General features: G+C 48.6%; 10 protein-coding genes across 10 annotated transcripts; 4 read left to right on the plus strand and 6 right to left on the minus strand.

The window, feature by feature from the left end:
• Window positions 1-343: 343 nt before the first annotated feature.
• On the minus strand, window positions 344-1,524 carry EURHEDRAFT_456520 (protein MEMO1; the record flags this gene model as incomplete). The annotated part of the gene is made up of 3 exons (XM_040784357.1): window positions 344-1,214; window positions 1,258-1,326; window positions 1,370-1,524. The coding sequence occupies 3 exons, from the start codon at window positions 1,522-1,524 to the stop codon at window positions 344-346; spliced, it is 1,095 nt and encodes a 364-aa protein (XP_040638509.1).
• An 862-nt stretch (window positions 1,525-2,386) lies between these two features.
• On the plus strand, window positions 2,387-3,024 carry EURHEDRAFT_456798 (uncharacterized protein; the record flags this gene model as incomplete). Its single annotated transcript, XM_040784380.1, has 2 exons — window positions 2,387-2,558; window positions 2,618-3,024. The coding sequence occupies 2 exons, from the start codon at window positions 2,387-2,389 to the stop codon at window positions 3,022-3,024; spliced, it is 579 nt and encodes a 192-aa protein (XP_040638510.1).
• A 562-nt stretch (window positions 3,025-3,586) lies between these two features.
• On the plus strand, window positions 3,587-4,042 carry EURHEDRAFT_456628 (LSM domain-containing protein; the record flags this gene model as incomplete). Its single annotated transcript, XM_040784364.1, has 2 exons — window positions 3,587-3,697; window positions 3,791-4,042. 2 exons carry the CDS (start codon window positions 3,587-3,589, stop codon window positions 4,040-4,042), a joined length of 363 nt encoding a protein of 120 aa, XP_040638511.1.
• A 2,165-nt stretch (window positions 4,043-6,207) lies between these two features.
• Window positions 6,208-7,941, plus strand: phzA (putative serine/threonine protein phosphatase; the record flags this gene model as incomplete). The annotated part of the gene is made up of 3 exons (XM_040784368.1): window positions 6,208-7,572; window positions 7,622-7,774; window positions 7,912-7,941. The coding sequence occupies 3 exons, from the start codon at window positions 6,208-6,210 to the stop codon at window positions 7,939-7,941; spliced, it is 1,548 nt and encodes a 515-aa protein (XP_040638512.1).
• Window positions 7,942-8,804: 863 nt separating this feature from the next.
• Window positions 8,805-10,269, minus strand: EURHEDRAFT_537973 (ERG4/ERG24 ergosterol biosynthesis protein; the record flags this gene model as incomplete). The annotated part of the gene is made up of 7 exons (XM_040787347.1): window positions 8,805-8,845; window positions 8,896-9,076; window positions 9,191-9,546; window positions 9,591-9,823; window positions 9,892-10,129; window positions 10,185-10,189; window positions 10,241-10,269. 7 exons carry the CDS (start codon window positions 10,267-10,269, stop codon window positions 8,805-8,807), a joined length of 1,083 nt encoding a protein of 360 aa, XP_040638513.1.
• Window positions 10,270-12,008: 1,739 nt separating this feature from the next.
• On the minus strand, window positions 12,009-12,635 carry EURHEDRAFT_402938 (uncharacterized protein; the record flags this gene model as incomplete). The annotated part of the gene is made up of 3 exons (XM_040780179.1): window positions 12,009-12,278; window positions 12,340-12,425; window positions 12,575-12,635. 3 exons carry the CDS (start codon window positions 12,633-12,635, stop codon window positions 12,009-12,011), a joined length of 417 nt encoding a protein of 138 aa, XP_040638704.1.
• A 408-nt stretch (window positions 12,636-13,043) lies between these two features.
• On the minus strand, window positions 13,044-14,231 carry EURHEDRAFT_412644 (SDR family NAD(P)-dependent oxidoreductase). Its single transcript, XM_040781953.1, has 2 exons — window positions 14,010-14,231; window positions 13,044-13,958 (listed from the first exon to the last, which is right to left on the minus strand). Exons 1-2 carry the CDS (start codon window positions 14,086-14,088, stop codon window positions 13,168-13,170), a joined length of 870 nt encoding a protein of 289 aa, XP_040638514.1. The 5' UTR covers window positions 14,089-14,231; the 3' UTR covers window positions 13,044-13,167.
• Window positions 14,190-15,344, minus strand: EURHEDRAFT_412645 (SDR family NAD(P)-dependent oxidoreductase). Its single transcript, XM_040781954.1, has 2 exons — window positions 14,618-15,344; window positions 14,190-14,555 (listed from the first exon to the last, which is right to left on the minus strand). The coding sequence occupies exons 1-2, from the start codon at window positions 15,215-15,217 to the stop codon at window positions 14,361-14,363; spliced, it is 795 nt and encodes a 264-aa protein (XP_040638515.1). The 5' UTR covers window positions 15,218-15,344; the 3' UTR covers window positions 14,190-14,360.
• A 223-nt stretch (window positions 15,345-15,567) lies between these two features.
• Window positions 15,568-16,795, plus strand: EURHEDRAFT_402941 (uncharacterized protein; the record flags this gene model as incomplete). Its single annotated transcript, XM_040780180.1, has 5 exons — window positions 15,568-15,718; window positions 15,832-15,938; window positions 15,966-16,325; window positions 16,378-16,750; window positions 16,785-16,795. 5 exons carry the CDS (start codon window positions 15,568-15,570, stop codon window positions 16,793-16,795), a joined length of 1,002 nt encoding a protein of 333 aa, XP_040638516.1.
• A 469-nt stretch (window positions 16,796-17,264) lies between these two features.
• On the minus strand, window positions 17,265-18,404 carry EURHEDRAFT_412647 (kinase-like protein). The gene has a single exon (XM_040781955.1). It carries the CDS (start codon window positions 18,181-18,183, stop codon window positions 17,341-17,343), a length of 843 nt encoding a protein of 280 aa, XP_040638517.1. The 5' UTR covers window positions 18,184-18,404; the 3' UTR covers window positions 17,265-17,340.
• Between the last annotated feature and the right edge of the window lie 1,996 nt (window positions 18,405-20,400).

Below are 20,400 nucleotides of genomic sequence, written 5' to 3' on the forward strand. Positions count from 1 at the left end.
TCATCTCAAAACAAAAGTAAACTGGTCAAACGCCATCGGCGAGTATTTATATACATATACACCGGCTCTCTACGCACCAGGAGTAAAGTCGGTGAAACCAACAGGGATTTGGTTCATGGTGCTGGGCTAGATCAAGATAAGATAATAGACTGATTCGGAGACCTCGGGATTAAGCTTAGATTGTGGATCCGGGATCGCCCGTTGGGACGGTGCCGAGTGGTCTTATGGTTTTCGATGTCGGAGTGGATTTGGTTAGGTGATTGGATTTGTAGTGGTATGCTGTAAGAGAAATAGAAGAGCACGCATTGTATTCCATATCGCAGCTGAGTCTGTCCGGAGGCAGCTACAGCACGGCAAACGCAGACACATAACTCACAGAACTATCCGACACTTCAACCGCGTCTGAACTACGCTCGTACCTCACAAAATGAAACTTTCCCCGCTCGCCCTCGTGCGTCAACTCCTCAATCCCAGCCATAATAACCCCAATCGGATGTCGCCCACAAACAGTATTCCCCGTTGACTGGATCGTATCCAAGAATGTCCCTGTAGCTCCAGTAGTGATAGCCGCCATGGTCGCCGTGTCAAACGCAGAGATACTCTCGTGGATAGCGGGCTCGTTTTTCTGAATCCTGTCTCGGCGTTGTAGCATCTGGCCCACTGAGACCATTTCCAGTTTGTCTTCGATGTGCGCGGGGTCGGCTCCAGGTTGCGGGAGGGAGTCGCTGGAAAGTGGAAGACGGGGTCCTGGCTTCGGTGCCTGTGGCACGTAGTACGTGTATTGGAAACGAAGACCCCAGTGACAAAAGTCCGAGCTGATGACGAAGGCATTCGACGGGTCAGCCAGATATGGCGCCAGGAGGGTTCCAAACGCGTGTTCTGTCGCGGCAGAGGTCGCTCCAACCATGATCGGGACGAGAGGAGGGTATTGCGAGGTTGGGGTGTTGGGATGCTGGAGTTGGAGGAGACGATGGATGTAGGGGAGATGGAGCTCGATGCTGTGCTCGTCTTCGTCGATCGACCGTGTCATGGTTGTGAAGTTGACAGTGGTACCGTCGGGCCTGATGGCTTTGGTTGCCAGGAGCTTGGTGATGAGTTCGGTGTCCAGCGGGAGGGGGTCATTGGATAACGGGGTGTAATAGGATGTTAGCTGTGGGAGAGCCAGAGTCGAGAGGTAGTGGTGGTGCGATGGTCCAAGGACAAATATGCGTTTCCTATCTTATTAGCCAGGTGTTCGGACGATGTCAGGTTACTTACGCCTTCGACAAGTCCAACGCTTTGTACGCATAAGCAGCACAAGGACCTGAATATGCATATCCCGCATGTCTAACAATCAGCATCAAGTCATCAACAATAAGTGAGAACTCACGGAGCAATAACAACACGAGCACCAGGCACAGGCAAACGTCCTATACCCTGGATCTCATCAGGAACCTGACCCAACCATTGATCCAACTGACGAGTCAGATGACGTTGGCTGTCTGAGTACCACGAGCCCGCGTGAGAAGCTTTTCTGGGCGCCATTTTGGGTCCTTAAGATGTCGTATGAGGTAGGTGATGGACAGGACGGTTGAAATGGATGGTTGAGAGTGCTGTCAAGAGCGGGGAGAGCGGGGTTTCGTCATAGTGGAGTTTATCGGGATGCCGAACTGGCCTCGGCATGCCGATCAGGCTAGCATGATCGGAATAGAGTTAGAGTATGGATCCAGAATTGCATGCTTTGGTATGGTAAATATATAGTTTGGTCTCGATTCCTTATGGGTACATGATGAGGCATGATCGGGAGTATTCCAGCCGCCCACTGATCGAACCTAGACTTCCTATATTGATGACAGGACATCAAACTGGCGGTGGTATCTTCAGAGCAGCAGGATCTGCAGAATATAACATGGAACACTCGATAGTCCGTACAAAGCACGGAGTACACACAGGCACATATCTATACTCTGCTCCAAAGCATCGCGTGACCGCGTCGCGACGTGAAAGTCGAGTATGTTTCACGATGCCTTAGCTTAGCATCATTGAGAGGTATAAAGTATTATCTATAGACCTAATTTGTACTATCTCTCCCGTTGAATTACACCATATCTGATCTCAGAAGTTGACGGCCATTTTCCAATGAAACCAATACGGGTTAGCGCATACCCGTGACGTGACGCGATCCGCCTTGTCAGACGCGACCAACCACCACCACTTTTGCCAGCCTTACTCACTCCTGTCCGAATCTTAACTTATATTGCCAGTGAGCGTTGGATTTTTGAATAGACCACATTTCACCCGTACATACATCAAAATCCTCCATTGGGACCTATAAGACGAATTGGGACGAAGCGATAGCTTCCACTGTACCATCCGACTGCCCAACGATTACTCGCAAACAATTACGATGCTTCGAACCATATCCCTCAAGCGCAAAGCGTCATTTTCTGCATTCCCAACTCCTGATATGACGCCGGTCGTCGCAGGACCGTCGGTGACAATGGATGATGCACCGCATATGAACAGCCGGACACGAAAACGTTTTAGGGATGACCGCCCAGAAGAGAAGATAGTATACGGTGAGTAGTTCACGGGCAGTACTCCGCAGTCTTTATGACTAAAAAGCTAACGTGATCAGAAAACACCCTCCGATGGCTCTACTCGGCCCAGCAGCGACAGGAGTCCGCCATTGTAAATACAAGCACAGAAGACGAGAACGAGAGTCTCGATTCAGAACCGCTACCAACGCCGGAAACGATTGACCCTCGGCAACAAACACTACACAGATTTTTTAAACCTACTCCACCATCTGCGCCCTCGCACACGACCCAACAATCGGCTGGTCCGATGCAGACGACTAATGTATTCCTACAACAATATTCTCATAATTTGAACTCGCCAGGTGTGTCAATGGGAAGCGATGATGATCGCAGTCCGAGTTCAAGGCCCATGGGGGCCGATACGGATATGGATGTGGATATGGATTCTGGGAGTGATCAGTCTCACGAGTTTAAAGGGGGTGTTGCAGGTTTTAGATGGATGTAGCAGATTGTCTGCTACGTCGTTATAGGTCTATTTCTTTCTTTGCGGTCATGATTAACCTGGTTAATCCTGGGCACGGTGTTTGGGAGTAAATACGGATAGATTTAGTGGCTCAAGGGCCACGCTGTATTTCGTCTATATAAATATGATAGAACTTTTGGAAATTCTGATAATTGCATGCCATGCATTTCCTTTCATTTCCTTTCTCTTGGAACTCCATAACTAGTTAGCAAATATATATTTGCCGCCTTGTAGCCTCAGGTATCACTTACGGATGTCATTAACTTAGCTCAACTTCGCTCCGAACAACCCCCAACACCACAGTTCGTATAAACCCGCATGCAACGTCCAGCCAAGGAGGAGCGGTGAAACAAAATATTCTCCAGATCACCAATTGACCACACTTCCTCGCACGAGTATCGCAATCACCGCTTCGGTTTATCACCGCACTACCGCACCACGAGACCCCTCTATCGAACACTACCAATCACCTACCTGCGTTGGTTGGACCTGAGCGTCGCATCCAAAAAGACGAAACGAAAAATAAATTTCACTGGAAGACACAATGGATACACAGCAAGCCGTTCAATATTTGGACTCGCTAATCGGTCAGACGTTGCGAGTACATACAACGGATACGCGCCTATTCGTGGGCACGTTCAAGTGCACGGATGCGGTACGTATATACCATCCTATAATCGAACACAACACTATGAAGAATAAGCAAACCTAGAAAAGGAATGCGCTGACTGTGACATCTCGAATCTAGGCCCGCAATGTCATCCTCGCGACTACCTACGAGTACCGCTACCCCTCTCCCTCCATCGTCAAAGAGGTCGCTTCCGGTGCGAATGATCCAGAAAACCGAAGCAATGGGACAGGCGATTCGCAGAACGTTAAAGCAAATATGACCAGTCGACTGATCGGACTGGTGGTGATACCCGGGCAACATATCACGCGGATCGAACTGGAAGAGACACCCGAGCAGGTCAAAGTACGAGATGTGCTACAGAAGTCATAGTTGGTAGATGGATTGGATGTCGTCCTTGGGAATGATTACGAATTATGATTTGATGGTTTCTTTCTTTTTCTCTTTCTTTTGCTCCGACTGGTTGCGCATCAGAGCGGAATTTCTGACTTCTACTTGGTCTACTGCCCACGATTTTGGCGGCGTTTATCGCGTGGGCAGATAATACGTGATAGATGGGAGAATAACATGGATTGTGCATATCACGCAGAAGAGCGCAGTGCACGATCTGCCCCCCTCATTTTGGGATCGGGATGAGTCTTACATATTGCCAAGATGCGGACAAGAAAAGCGTGGCCACGAGTGGCTAGGAGGAAAACCCGTTGGCGATATGATGCATCGTCGGAGGGGTGGGAAGTTTACATGGACGGGTGATGTTCCTGCAGGGCTGCGCTCTGGGACATGGCCCTACCGGATGCGTAATGCCAATGCCCGACAGTCAGAGTCTGGACAACGTTCTGTGTGGTGGATGATGGCAGACATGATCATTCTGTCGCGTTTCTCGCTTTTTTTGCGTTTCTGCCCTGTCGGGTCTGGCCCCGCCTTTGACTCTTGTTTCCCCCCTGGTTCCCTGTTCTGCCAATAGTTGGTGGCGTTGGGGATGAGCTCAGGAACGGCCATTATACTCGATACAGCACTATGTTGACCAGATCGGGCAGCGTCGAAGGAAAAAAAAAAAAAAAAAAGACATAAGCTGACAGCCAGCTACATTCGATACCATTCAAACGGAGGGGAATGGGGCTACACGAGTCTCTCTACCAACGAGAAGAGTAGATGCCGAGGCCCTGTCCTATGATGTTTTTAGCCAAGAGAGCCGTGCGGAGGGGCAGGCAGCTCTGGATGCTGTATGTATTGTGCGGAGGAAGTGCTTGTGCATTGATGCCAGTATTAACAGGAACATTATCATTGTCTAGACTATTCATCATTCACCTGTAAAGAAGGTATATATAGACATAAATAAGGTCTAGATACCATCCATTTAGGCACCAGTCGACATCATCGACTCTTGCCTCCCGGGCCGACGGTTTTTCCGCCTTGTCCCGATCGAGACTAAAAACGCCCGCCCGGCCAGAAGCACCGCTGTTTATCCCGGAGAGACACCACCAGAGTCCTTAATTAGAGAAATCTCTCAACTCCATCTCAGCTTCATTTTGTCTATTTCTCATATCCAGTACATTCTTGTGCTGCTGTCACTTTCCCATCAGGTATGCTCTCTGTTTGTTTCTCTTCTCCGCCCCTTTGCCAGCTCTGGAGAAGAGACAGCAACCCCATAATGACGCATTGCCCACCGTCTGTCATTTCTCTCCTCCAACCCATTCATTCCTTTTTGCCCCCTCCTACTCCTCCTCGCCTCCGCATTATTCCTCTCGTTTCCGTCTGGGGCTCCAGCTTCTGATTCTTTGACATCTCCACGTCACCTGCCCAAATCACATCAACTGACCATTTTCGTATACATAGTACATACCAAAGCAGGTTGCGGTCGTTTCTTTTGACGAATCGGATCCTTTCCCTCTTCCTCCAGCTTCTCCTAGCTCCTATTCTTCGTTCTCCTGTCGGTGACTCGGATAAAAGTAGCTTCTGCTGCTGCTGCGTCTAGTTTGCTCTGCTGATCGTGGTGCATTGTGGTCTGCTGTGCTGTTGCTGTGCTGTGATGCCATTCGGTTGTCCTTCGTAGCTTCACATTCGCTCCTTTTCGCCGTCTTGCTCTGCTATTCTCTTCACTGGTGAAGGATAGTCCCGACCCGGGGAGAGCTCGTCTTCGTCCCAGACCGTCTCATCATAAAAGTTGCATTGTTTGACCCCGATCGGGTGTTCTGGCTTTCTTCACACGGGCCTTTCAATTTAGCACGGGCCTTCGATAAATTCTGAAAAAGGGAAAGTTTCATTCAGCATTGGCTGGCGTTTGTTGCCTGCTTGGCGTTGTTTTCAATTTTTTCTTATTCTATTTTTCTCTGCCCAACGGCGGGACACCACCTCCTTTTAACTGTTTGCGGACGCTTCGGCTGAAACGGTGGTGACCAAGACACCTTTTCAGCATTCCAACGCCAATTGCAGGGCTCCGTGCGCCCGCTGTCTTTTCCTAACGCTTGTTTTTTATCTGCCATCTTTGATCCTTCTTTTCCACCTCCCGCGCTTGGCAGATATCTTACCTTGCAGTCATGGGTCAATCACATTCCAAGGGCGGCTCTAGCTCCGGCGACCCATTGCAGTCGTACCCTTCCTTCACTCGTTCGGACACCCAAGAGTCTCGACGCTCCCTTCGCGGCTCGATTCGGTCCAAGATTAGGAGTAGCGATAGTCCTCGCGCGTCTCTCACGGGGTTGTCTCGGACGGATAGCCAGACAGACAAGTCGGATACAGGGTCAGTGAAGTCGGCAAAGTCGGCCAAGTCGACTGGAAGTCGACGCGATTCCAACCCTCAGAGCCCGGGATCGGAGGATGCCGGTGCCCAGTCCGATGTTCCCGACCCCCCGCCGTCACCTTCGATGTCCAACAGTCTGAAAAAGGGCCACAAGGACGTGAACGAGATGCAGGCGAGTGGGGAGGTCGATCATGTTTCGGATGTACCCCCGACCGGTGGCGCTCCGGAGAAGGAGAAACCGAAGGCCGTCGAATCGATCCTTATCAAGCGCGATAACCAGCTCAACCCTATCTTGGATTTCATCATGAATGCTCCCTTGGAGACTAGTGGGTCGCCTGGAATGGGAATGGGGGCTCTGAAGTCCATTGACCTGGACGACATGATCTCGCGCCTGCTGGATGCCGGCTACTCGACCAAGGTCACCAAGACTGTCTGCCTGAAAAATGCAGAGATCACCGCGATTTGCGGAGCGGCTCGAGAGCTCTTCCTTTCGCAGCCGGCACTGCTGGAGCTGTCGGCTCCGGTGAAGATCGTTGGTGACGTGCACGGTCAATATACCGATCTTATCCGACTGTTCGAGATGTGCGGCTTCCCTCCGAACTCAAACTATCTCTTCCTAGGTGACTATGTCGACCGTGGGAAGCAGAGCTTGGAAACCATCTTGCTGCTTCTGTGCTATAAGCTCAAGTACCCAGAGAACTTCTTCCTCTTGCGAGGCAACCACGAATGCGCCAACGTCACCCGTGTGTATGGGTTCTATGATGAGTGTAAGCGCCGTTGCAACATCAAGGTCTGGAAGACCTTCATAGACACCTTCAACTGCCTCCCCATTGCTTCCATCGTTGCTGGAAAGATCTTCTGTGTCCACGGCGGTCTGTCCCCTAGTCTGTCGCACATGGACGATATCCGAGGCATCGCTCGTCCCACTGACGTGCCGGATTATGGGTTGCTCAACGATCTTCTCTGGAGTGATCCGGCAGATATGGAGGAAGATTGGGAACCCAACGAGCGTGGAGTTAGTTACTGTTTCGGCAAGCAGGTTATTATGAATTTCTTGCAGCGTCACGATTTCGATCTGGTTTGCCGTGCTCATATGGTTGTCGAGGACGGGTATGAATTCTATCAGGATCGGGTTCTGGTCACGGTTTTCTCTGCTCCTAACGTATGTACTCCATTTCGTGCTTGTGTATAAAGGAGACTAACAATCACAGTACTGCGGTGAATTCGATAACTGGGGTGCGATCATGTCGGTTTCCGGTGAGCTGCTCTGTAGCTTCGAACTCTTGAAACCCTTGGATTCGGCTGCCTTGAAAAATCATATCAAGAAGGGCCGGAACAAGCGGAACAGTATCTTGAGTAGTCCTGTAAGTAGTCCCTTGCTTACCTACTCCCCTTTCTTTATCTCGCCAAGGTTTAGAATTAAAATCCTGCCCTTGTGCAACTGTGCCGAGACTTTTGTCCCTGATCAATTTTATGATTTCATTTGCTAACAAACTTGCAGCCTGCGCCTGTATCAGCCCAAAGTTACTAAAGCGGTATTGTTCTTTATACTGCCAAGATCTCGGCATCCACATGATGTCACCGTCAAAAGTGATTATTGGTCATAAAATGGCCTGAAATGGTCCATCTCCCGTGCAGTACCCCTTTAGTCGGGACCCAGCATTTTGAGAGCATTGGTACTACTCCAGCGCCGAAAATTTCCGTCAGTGTGAATCACTGGTCGGGTGGGCGTTAGGGCCAGTCTGACGTCCTATTGCATTCAATGTTCAATTCAGCCAGGCGCCGTCTGCCGGCAGTTTCGGGACTTCGAGTCCGTTTCTCTATTGGAGATAGCAGCCATACTGGTTCGACGGACTCGAAGAAACCACGCTTCCTTGTACAGTTTCCTTCATATCAGTGCGTATTTAGCGACTTGCGGATCCTACGATGAAAACAATAATGACTTGATGTACTTCTATCTTTTTTCATGTTACCTTCCGCGGGTTTACCGCTGCTCTGTTTGATATACGTCTGCCGGTTTCTGACGGCCAAGCAGCAGATTGGGCTGTTGTGGTGCCATTTTCTTTCTCCTTTCTGTTTCTTTGTTAATTAGGCTAGGATTTAGTTAATCATTGGCGTTGGCATGGACTCATAATCCTGTGCTTGGTAAATGCATTGTAGCTATCTATAGACCACGCCTCTCCACCTGCGTATGGATTTCATCTTCAACCCCGATATCCTTATTCACCCCCCGAATTAAACCTAATGCTAACCATCCTATCAATTACCGTGACGCCTTGGATCCTGGGGTTCTACATTCGTAGATAGAGCTCGAGTTGCGTTGAAAAAAGACCCGGCACCGGATAGAGCCCTATACCATCCAGAATATAACCTTTCCATAATCTTTTACAGTAGCTATATTATAACAAGGAAGCCCCATAAATCTACTTCTCTGTCTTGATACCCCGAATATTCAGGCAGAAACAGAGCACTCACGCCACTCTGCCATCCAACGTTGGAACGGCAGCCTGGGAGGCATCCGCCACGACGCTCCCCGGGAGAATTATGTACCCCGCGAGTCCCGTCGGCAGGCTGAACGGGAGTGCCTGCAACCAGTCTCCAAAGTAGTTAGTATATCTAGCGATCCCCCACCACCCAGCAGCGAGGAGCCGTGTGCCCCGTTTAGTCTGGATGTAGGGGAGTTTAGTCACGGCGGGTTAGTTAGGCTGGGTCCGGAACATGTGCTTCTGATTGTTGGCGGCATTGAAGATATAGATGCTGTGGACAAAAATGGCACTCACGACCGTGATCCGCGTCCAACCCAGATGCATGGGGTAGGCGGCAAGGTAGCGGCACTGGGTGGAGTACAGGAACGGAACCCAGACGAGATGGCCGAAGGAGAGCATGAAGCCCATGCCATCAGTGGTGATGTCCATCATGGTCAGGATGCTGGATCCGTTGTATTGGCTGCTGAGCACATAGTAGGCCTGAATGGCCATTGTGAAGACAATGCTGTCGGAGATGTAGCCGTAGCTGCGGTATTGCTGGACGATGAAGGCCAGATCCAACAGAATCCATCCGGTCAGACCGGGACAGACTTCGCACCAAGTCTTGATGTCGATTTCTCCGAAGAATGGAAAGGTGACGGGGGGTTCAGCTCGCGGCCAATGTAGAAATCATAGAAAACATTCCCCGTGGTACCGCCGGCAGCTAACTCGCGAAGAACCCGGTTGGGATATTTCGTGTTCACACTGAAACTGCAGATATAAAGGAATGCGGAGAGACCGTATGAGGTCAGGATGTTAGCAGTTAAAAGCTGCACATAGTGGTCGGAAATATAAGCCCAGACGGCGAAATGAGCACCTTGCAGGTAGGTTCCGGCAGCACAGACGGCTAGAGTAACCACAATTGCAGAGAATGTTGTAATGAAAATTCTTAATCCAAACCGATGTTCAGAAGAGGATGTGACAGGGTTCGTATATATATACCATTGAAGCGATACGATAGTGGACGACCATGGTGCACCAGCTTGGTGCCGTGGACTTCTTTGGCAGGGAAAATTCTCCAGAGAAGGAGGCTGTAAACATAGTAGACAGTGGTAGTGAAGATTGCTTCCCAGCTGACGAAGTTGCTTATACTGAGATTCAGTAGACCCGTGTCTGCTTTCACATTTGCCCAGGTGAGGGGGCGAGCGGGTAGGAGAGATAGTATAGGACAGCCAGCAACATCATTACAAACAACTAAAAGCAAAGAAATATAGCAGCAATGGCAGGCCGAAGGTGATGGCTGCAGCACCCAGGCTGTAACGTGACATTAGCTTTGATTTGGATCAACGAGTGGGATTTTCCTACGGTCCGCCAAACTCGTACTCCATTGCCATGGAGGAGACCGATCCTAGGAAATTCTATTCGTGAGGGGTATGGATTGAAATCGCAATAGAATGAGTGCTTAGCCATCTAAAGCGTATGACTACGGTGTTCCTATATGAGGAATCTGTCGGACTCGGTAAGCAGGCCAACCATTAATCCGTCTTGACTTTCATCACTCCCCTTCGTACAATCACCGTGAACACCAATTTAACTGGCAAACAAGAAAACAATAGCAATTGACAATTTTATAAGCGGTGGTTGGACGCATGCTTCAACTTCCATATTTTGAAATCCTTCTTTTCTCGCCCCGATTAATCGATGCTCACGCTGTCAAGGAATCGCGTATGAGCCTCATGATGGGTGGCCTTTGTTAAAGCATCAGCGATCAACTTGCCTGTTGGCAAATGCTCAATGCGAATTCTCTCCATTGCCTATAGGGTCCTGAATGGCATGGTAGTGAATGGCTATATGCTTCGTCTTTAGGTGGTCAGCAGGATTATCGGCTAGGTGAATGGCGCCCCGGTTGTCTTCATATATGACTGGGCCCAATCAGTCCTCTTCCAACAGCATATAGAAAGTGGCGGGTTCAAATTGCTTGTTTGGCGGCCTCTAAAACTGCCATATATTCAGCCTCTGCGCAGTAATCGGATTTCCATCAATAATGAATATAAAGTCAGTGGTTGGCCGGCTCTTTGCCGAATTGGTATATAGAGAATCCGCATATGCGCTCAATCCTATCAGTCTCCCCTTTGCACCAAACGTCAATCCAAAGGTGATAATTCCCTTGGCATATCAGAGTGTGTATTTGGCTGCCCCGAGGTGAACTTGGCGAGGTTCAGCAAGATATTGAGACAGCTGATTCACCGTAAAGGGGATATCCAGTCTGGTCATTATAACCAGAAATATCAGTTATTCAATCAATCTCCAGAACAGTTATTGCTCGCTTCTTAATCACAAACTATCCTCTGAGTTCGATTTGACGCTTGGGCTGATTGGTATACTTGTTGGATTTCAATCAGCTATACCAACCTCCTCTATAACCTGACATGCATAGGATTCCTGGTTTAGGCGAAAAGACTCATCTTTCTTTTTCTTCCATGTGAAGCGGATCTCAAGAAGCTTCTTGACTAAACCTGCATCAGTCATAGGGTGGAATTCCTTCAGCTTCCTCTTGACCACATCTATCTCATCCTGATCCTTGCCAAATATGACGATATCATCCACGTACAGGGCGATGGTCAATCCTCGCTTATTCATGAAGATGCTAGGGTCCGCAGTAATAGGGCCAGAGCCGATTTTCTTCAAGAATTGGGCGTAATTGCTTGCAACAACATGGGTAAGCGAGGGTTTTAGGGTGTTGGGTCATTCACTGGCCTGTAATATCCCTCTACACTTTGCCCCTCCACGTTGAGGGATTCTGTTTATGGTACCTTTGCCCTAGTTTATCTCTTCACATATACCAGGAGAGCAGATCCCTTCTTGAAAGGACAGGGTTTAGCCTGGAAGAGTTCGTTTTGGTTGAAACTTGCTAGATATACCGGGTGATATTGCTCTCAGCGTTAACTACACAATATCCACTGTACTTGCACTCTTTAGGAATAAATAGCTTCAATAAAGATAGACCAAGTAACTCCTACTTTACATTACATACTGTCCCATAATTGCCTGTAAAAGGTGGCACAAAGAGATACCAGGCTAATTATTCAATATTGCGCAGCATCGAGGCGCCTCAGAATACCGACGAGAATTCTCAGGACTTCTCTTCGATGCTTTGATTTATGCAGGTCATAAGCCACGGAGTGGTGAAGTGTAAAATCTCCAATTGGTGGTTTGTCGTGACTGATATTGTGAACGGAGGCTTGAGAAATTGTGGCTGAACTAAGTCGAAGTTTGGCTCCTTGAATCCAGAGGGCAAATCCTGTGTATGTTTTGAGTATTGGATTCCTTTGGAACATCGATATTGCTTGGAGGACTTGTGGGGTTTCATGACAGACAGCGTCTGGGTTTTGGGGTTCATCGCCTGGTATACATATTAGTAGATATTGCATCTGGTGATTAGTAGTCAGGGACTCAAGACATACCGAAAATGTGACAACTGGAAATGAGATCTTGTTTTGGACGTCGGAGTTCCTGCCAATAGCTCCTGTGGGTTTCAAAGCACCATTCACTGAGATAAATTTAGTGAGCATGCCTGGCTGATATCATTCTGCAAAGGGTCGACATACAACCAGGTATCCAAGTCAACGCGCATGGTAACAGCATCAAATATAAATTCAACAAGTTTCGACATTCGTAAATAGTCACTCTGAGGCCCACCTCCCTCTGCTTCCTTTTCTTCTTCTTCTTCTTCTTCTTCTTCTTCTTCTTCCAGTTTCATCGTATCTCTTAAGATGGCGAAAACAGACCAGAAAGGGCTCTCCTTGTAGTCGGGCTAGACGGTGCCGTCATCGATACTCTCTTTCTCCGGTCCGGCGGAACGTGTGGCGATAGTTTCAAGTTCTAAAATAAGGGTTAGTGAGGTCAAAGCGAATATACCTTGATCTCCATCTTGGGGTATATATGTGGAGCTGACTAGTTCCTCCGACACCTGATCTTCCTTAGTTCGAAGGAGATCTCGATGGAATGAGCTCCACTTGTGTGGTTTCTCAAACAGCGTCCCAAGGCGATTTGAGCAGGGCATTTTCACCAATGGACAGGAAACGGGTAAGTTGCAAGGAAGGTTGAAGTTCCTAAGACTTTTGTGCTCATCAGTGATAACTACTAACTATTCTGATTCGGATTTGGACTCGGATTTACTCGTACCCCTTCTAGTCCTCTGTCTGGTTTTCTTTTTTTGTTTTTTTGTCAATCTAATTGATTTTGGTTTGTTTATTCTCCCATGTCTGACAACCTCCCTTATATATATATTTTTAAATACTAAATGACAACCCACCATTAGCAGAAATGATACCCCCCGTTGACCATCCAAATTCAGGGCTGCAAATGGAAGCCACCAATCCCGCGATCTCGTCAGCGTAGGCAGCCCTGCCGCCAAATTTCTGTCCAATTTCCCTAACTTTTTCACTGTCACTCTCCCGCACAGGGGCCAAGGGCGTGAGAGGGTTCCACCGCGAGAGAACTTGTTTAATGTCATCTGGTGCATTGAGATACATGTCGGTCATCACTGGACCTGGGTTGATCGAGTTGACCGTGGCCCTCTCTGCTAGTTCTCGACACCATACGCGCGTCATGGCTTCCACCGCGCCTTTAGTCCCAGAATATAGTGTCGTGTGTTCTGTACCCACTTTAGAGTTGATGCTGGATAATAGCACGATGCGCCCGGAACGATCAGTAGGAAGGTATGGTTTGCAGGCGCCTGTCAGCAAAATCGGTCCAAGAACGTTGACCTCATAGATCCGGTGAAATTCGTCTTCCTTGACCGCTTCGAGTGGACCGAGATACACGATCGCTGCATTGTGCACGATGATATCGATTTGGAATTTTCCCGAGTCTGAGAAATGACTTTTGGCGGTCGACAGCAAACGATCACATTCATCTCGGGAGGTGATATCAGCTCGGATGGGAAGAGCGCGCACAGCGTATGTCTCTTCAAATTCAGCAGCAAGAGCGGCGGCCGACACATCCGAGCCCTCGGTGGCATAATTGATGATTACATTACTGCCTTTGCTGGCGAGGTTGCGCGCAATTGCGGCACCGATACCTGAGAATCTTTGTTACTATCACCACTGCAGATGGGGTCCATAGTCCATACCACGTGCGGAGCCTGTCACGATGGCGAGCTTGTGCTCAAACATGAGCGGGAAAGGGTTGTTATTTTGCCAACTGCCCATGATTAGTAATACTAGTTAGGGTTGGGGATGTAAATCGGGAATCTGGCCCTGGATTTATAGCGGGGACTTCCATCGTTTTATCATCCAACAGACACATCCGTTCTCCATCGTGAACAGAAAAGCGGGAAAGGACATCAACTAATTTAGATAAAAATCCTGGGCCCGAAAACCATGCAATCGCCATTATTCATATACTTGTGTACGTACATGACCCACATCTCGCCACTCCGGCGAGGCACTCCAATAAATGATTTACCCCTAATAACAACTATCTACCACTTGATGAGAGCCCCTCCGTCAATAGGCAAGCAAACTCCGGTGACGTATGACGAATTATCTGACGCCAGCCAAAGCGACCCATGTGCCACCTCATGAGGCTGTCCAAATCGCTCCAAGACGCTCACCTTGCCTGCGAACTCCTCTTGTGTTGTACCCATGATCTCCAACGCTCTGGCGGACATTTCACTCTGCTATTGATTAACTACAACGAATCCCTGGGGCGTTTTCTTTGGGGAGGGGGAGGGAATACATAGATAGGCCCTGGGGCAATTGTGTTGACGCGGATGCCTGAGGGGCCGCCCTCATTTGCTGCATGCTTCGTCAATCCGAGGATGGCATGCTTGGCCGCTGTGTAGGCCGGCATATTCGGCTGCGGATCGAAGGCATTAATCGACGCAATATTAACAATAGACCCCCTGGATTCTGGCCCCTGTCTCTTCATCTGCTGCATCTCGTATTTGCAGCACAGCGCCGTTCCAGTCAAATTAATGTCTATCAATTTCCGCCAGTAGTCCTCATCGAACTCTAAGAGGGTCGTGTTATCGGGTGACATGGCAGCGTTGTTAATCGCCACATCTAATCTTCCAAACACCTGCACAGTCTCTGCAATAAGTTTCTGTACGTCTTCCGACTTGGAAATATTGGCCAACATGAACCGAATTTCCCCCAGATTAGAGAACTCTTTGGCGACCTGTACACCGTTGGGATTAATGTCGGCAATCATCACCTTGGCTCCAGCCCGCAGAAACACCGAGGCAGTGGTTTTGCCCATGCCCTGGGCGGCACCCGTGATGAGGGCGACCTTGCCTTTGAGGACAGGAAAGATGGGTGCTTCTGAGGGGTCCATCATGTCAACATCCAAGAAGAATCAACGGGACAATGGTTCTAATAGGGATTGACAGACTCTAGGGCAGGGGTTGAGACGGGAATATATATCAGGATTGCGCTAGCAAGACCGTTGGCCTGTTGAGGGCCATACTCACCGTTGACACTAGGATGCGAAAGCATGGGGGCCGTCGGGAGCTCCGTGTGAGTGGAAATTACTCCAATAAGCAGGGATCGGCCGTCCTGCGTGCTTAGGAGAATTAATTGCGGGGCTAATAGCCTGACAGCAGTAGTCTACCTCATAGGATTCGTCCGGATTTATTTCCGAGAGTTTTAACCGGTTGATCCTGGACAATTTGCTGGCTTGTTCGCGAAATGGAGCCACTCGCACTGCCAATGTCGGATAGCAAGGGAGCACGAGACTTATTAGGGCTGCCTCCACGATGGAAGGAGTGGCGCGATCCATTTTCATTGGATTGGGATGAAGGATTCGACGACGGTTGTCCACAAGTCTTGGGCCAGCTGGGTAGGGGAACCGGCAATGAAAGGTCATAATCCCGGTCTTTTCTTCCAACCCTTGTCATCCTTGTGAGTCCTTTGTTTTTTTTTTTGTCCGTCAGATAGAACATGTCTCCATAGCTAAGACCCAACATTTGGTGCAGGCTGTTGATGTCAGGAGCGTCCAGGGCAGCAAAGTACACGAGACCAGCCTGGTCAATATTTTGGGTGTGACTCGCTGGTCCTGGGTTAGGATGACTTTGTTAACCCGCTAGGTTGCTGCTACTGCATGCCCCGGAGGATTTGTGTACGGCTTCGCGGCAAACGCGCTCACAGGCACGCTGTCCCAGACGACATTCATCAAAAAGCTCCTGTCCACGCCAGATAAAGCCTCTCGCCAGGAATCGAGTGGCTTGGAGGGCAAGTCTTTTAGTTGTTTCTTTCCTTCTATTGGTCTGATGATTTTTTTTTTTCGGTTCCTCGGAGGCGCCTTTGTCGGACCTTTGCTGCAGGCCCCTCTCGCAAACAAGTTCCGTCGACAGATTGCCAATGCTGCCACTTTGGTCACTGTCATCATTTTGGGCGCTCTCCAGGCGGGCTTGTTGATGTTAGGATGTTCATTGTTGCGCTGTGCTGTGCGGTGTTAGTAGCATATATTCTAGCTGCAGTGTGTGCTCCCACCTTCAGCTTCATCACCGTGCTTGTTCAGTGGCGCCTTGTTTTATCATCCTGACCGCCATCGGCGTCCTTCATTTGGTGTCGCTCTGTTTCATTCCCGAGTCTCCTCGCTGGCTGATGAAGCAGGGCCGTGATGACGAGGCTACGCGCGTTCTAGAGTACCTACGTCGTACGAAGCATGATCCTATGGCAGCATTTACACATGGCGAGGCGAAGCAGATCAAGGCCCAAGTCGAAGCGGAAGAGAACACCCCCAGCGGCTCTCTACATATTCTTCGGACATCCTCACACCGCAAATGTACTCTTTGGGGCATTCTCCTGTGGGCCATGGCTCAGAGCACTGGGATCATGGCCATCGGCAACTTGATCTCGGTTCTTATGAGTATGTTAAGATTTGGAACTACAATGCAACTGAGACTCGGCGTAGTGTGGTCCGTCTGCGCCGTAATCGGCTGCAGATTAAACGTCCTCCTTCTGGACCGGGCTGGCCGCGTGAAGCTCCTAGGTCTATCCGCGTTTTGCCTTTAATTTCTTCCCAGGGCTATACTAACCCAGACCAGTGATCGGAGGCTTTGACTCAGCTGTTATCATTGTCACCATGGGGCCCTGGAAGAATTCCACCTGCATACGGGTTAAATGCCGGGTATCAACGGAGCCGTTGCCATGTACTTCATCTTCGGTACCTTCTTCACCTTGACCATTGAGTGCACTGCGTACGTGTATGGATCGGAGATCTGGCCTACACACCGTAGCGAGAGTGCCACCATTACCTTTGTGAGCTTTTTCGGGAATGCGGTCGCCTGCAGTGTACCAGTCACTCTGGCGTTGACCACCATCGGATGGAAGTTCTACATGGTCTTCATGGCTGTCAGCGCGGCCACTGCCATTATTTTTATTCTCGAACCACGCGAAAAATGTATCCTATTCTTGAATCTGCTGTTTCTGTTTCTATCTGCTTTGTCTCTTCTTTACCTAGTAGAACACAGAAGAATACACTACCTGCATCATGAGAAATTCCATCGGGTATTGGTCCAGTATACAAGGCACAAGTTCAAGCCAGTCGGGTTTGAATCTACAGGCGATTGTAGCATTGCAGAAATCCCAAAATTCCGGATACCATCCAGCACTTTCCCAGTCCAGTAGAGTGATCCTAAATTCTGGGCATCCGTCGCGATCTCCGAGCCTTTCAACCATAATGTTTTTTGGCTGAAGGTCACCGTGGGTGAAAACAGTGCGGTGGCTGTTCAGAGTCCGATCAATCATATTCCGCAACAATTGAACGTATTGGTCTGATTCTGTCTGGCGAAGTTTCTCGATGATCGCAAGATTCATGTCTCCCTGATTTGCAAAGGGACCAGAAATTTTAGGATTTAGGCCTTCAGTCCAAAATACCCCGTCAAGATAAGGCTGGCGATTCAACATCCCGAAGTAATCTGGTGGTGGTATACTCCGTAGCTCCGTAATCGCGTCTCTAATTAATTTGCTTAACGTAGCCTTTTCAACCGGTCTTAGGAATGGCAACAATTCTTGAAGGGTATCACCAGGGAGATATTCCATGATAATATAAGTCTTGTTGGTGTTGGGATCCCTGAAGGCTGCGTGGACTTTGGGGACTGGGACTCTGCTGTTTGCCGCGAGAAAACTCATGTTTTCAGCCTCGATAAGGGGTACACTGTGGCCCATTTTCATTGCGAGACTTTTGTTTACCCGGACGACTTTGGCGGATGTGCCAGGCGTGCTTATGAGTTCCGTCGCGGCCTCGATCTCAGCGACAGTTGGTAGGCGAATGGCCTCAGAAGCCGTTTCTCTTGACATCCTATAGACAATACCAGGTTCTGTATATAGTGCTTGCAATAAAACAGAGATATAGCACAGGAGCAGGTTGAAGTCGGTCAAAATTGAACTTGAAATGGACACTTTGTTGATGTTGATGTTAGACTGCTGAATGAAATCACATAGGGCATGATATGAGGCGTTCTCATCCTTATTCCTGCTAAACAGTAATTCCTTAGGGTATGTTAGGTATCATAGCCTCAAGACTGATTGTCAGGGTTCAAAAGTTCCACTATTAGCTGCACAGCACGATCCCCACGATCCCCAGTCTACATGGGCCATAACGTAATCAACCACCGAACCGCGGATTTTCAATTAATTTTCCAGCTTCTTCATTCAACGCGTCAAAGTTCACCACCACGATCTAATATGCCTCTCTAAAGAATCACGCATTCAGATGGCTATTTCAGCATATCAGAAGGGTCAAATTGAATTAATATTACGCACTTCTAAAGTCTTTGCGGTCCCTGAAAGTACCCTACGCGATCTGCTTAGTGGATCAAAATCACGCAGAGAAACACGCGCCAATGGACATAAATTGACTAAATTTGAAGAAGAATCGCTTCTCAAGCAGCTTCTTTATGCAGATAAGCGAGGATTTCCAATTTGACCAGAGTTTTTGCATGGAATGGCTCAAATACTTCTTCGCACGCGTCTCCAGGACCCTACTGCAACTCTTGGAATCAACTGGCCCTACAAATTTGTCAAATGCCATCCTGAGCTACGTACGTGATATTCAAGACGAATAACATATCAAAATGCAAAACAGGAAGATCCCAGAGTTATAATACCCTGGTTTCAGACTGTACAAGCAGCTATTCAAGAACATGGTATACATGAAGATGATATCTGGAACTTCGACGAGACTGGCTTTGCAATGGGACTCTGCTCCACTCCTAAGGTGACTACTGCAGTTGAGCGCAGTGAGCGACCGCGTAGAGTTATACAGGGCAATTGTGAATGGGTCACAATTATTGAACCAGTCAGTTCAAGAGACATCCATATACCACCAGTCATTGTACTTAAAGCAAGCTATCAACAAGCTGCCTGGTTCCAAGAACCTAAGCTTGCTGGAGACTAGTGGATTGCAACTAGTCAGAATGACTGGATAACCGATCAAACAGGCCTTCGCTGGCTAAAAGATGTCCTTGAACCATGTTCTAAGCGCTATATGACTGGTGCTAAGCGATTGCTTATTCTTGATGGCCATAGTAGCCATCTAATTGCTGAATTCGATGATTTCTGCAAGCAAAATGCAATCATTTGTCTTTGCATGCCTGCCCGTGCTTCACAGCTCCTTCGACCACTTGATGTGGGTGTTTTTAGCCCGCTTAAAAGCGCATACGGAAAGCTTCTTGAGCAGCGTATGGTTGTCGGTAACAATCATATTGATAAAGACTTTCTATCTTTATATCCAGATGCACGTGCTGAAGCATTTACCTCAGCAAAAATCTGCAGTGGATTCGCAGGAGCAGGACTTAAGCCACTTGATCAAGAGCGAGTGCTTTCTAGGCTTACTTTTCAACCACGTACACCAACACCACCATTAGCTGAAGGCTCAATTTCCTCTGTATTTCAGACTCCACAGAATACTCATCAGCTAGATCGAAGGATACGCAGTCTACAGAATAGTCTTAGCGCGAAACGGAAGCTTTCTAGCAGTCCTATTGCTCATATTCAACATCTTGAAAAGGCTGCGCAAATGGCTATGCATACCAACCTTCTTTTACAACAAGAAATCAAGACAGTACGGGCTGAAAATGAGCGAAAATATAGGAAAAAGGCAAGGCGACGTGCTTTAATAGGTAAAGACACTCTTTTATCTGTACAGGAGGGCCAAAATCGGGTTCAGCAGCTTGATATGCAGCTTAATGAGCAGCCTGAGGAATCTACACCTGTGCCTCGACGACGAGCTCCGCAACGCTGCAGCGGCTGTGGGATAATTGGACATACGATTCGGAATTGCCCTACTAAATAGCTATTTTTTCCAATATATTTAGTTAGTCAAATTCAATGGTGTTGGTGGTTGAATAGCTTCAAATAGTGGTGGGCGCGGTGAAAATCCGCGGTTCGGTGGTATCCGCGGCTCGGTGGTTGATTACGTTATCTGATGGATGCTTGATTAAATAAGCATGCTCCCAGCTGAACCAACTGCTTCCCCACGCACCTCAATTAATGGTTTACTATACACACAGTAAT

The sequence above is a fragment of the Aspergillus ruber genome, assembly GCF_000600275.1.
Source record: "Aspergillus ruber CBS 135680 unplaced genomic scaffold scaffold00014, whole genome shotgun sequence".
NCBI classification, from domain to species: domain Eukaryota; kingdom Fungi; phylum Ascomycota; class Eurotiomycetes; order Eurotiales; family Aspergillaceae; genus Aspergillus; species Aspergillus ruber.

Coding starts and splice junctions, on each gene's coding strand:
- EURHEDRAFT_412644 (XM_040781953.1), bottom strand. CDS start 14,088: ATGGGCAGTTGGCAAAATAACAACCCTTTCCCGCTCATGTTTGAGCAC. Junction 13,959..14,009: donor CGTGACAGGCTCCGCACGTG/GTATGGACTATG, acceptor AAAGATTCTCAG/GTATCGGTGCCGCAATTGCG.
- EURHEDRAFT_412645 (XM_040781954.1), bottom strand. CDS start 15,217: ATGATGGACCCCTCAGAAGCACCCATCTTTCCTGTCCTCAAAGGCAAG. Junction 14,556..14,617: donor TTGCCCCAGGGCCTATCTAT/GTATTCCCTCCC, acceptor AATCAATAGCAG/AGTGAAATGTCCGCCAGAGC.
- EURHEDRAFT_412647 (XM_040781955.1), bottom strand. CDS start 18,183: ATGTCAAGAGAAACGGCTTCTGAGGCCATTCGCCTACCAACTGTCGCT.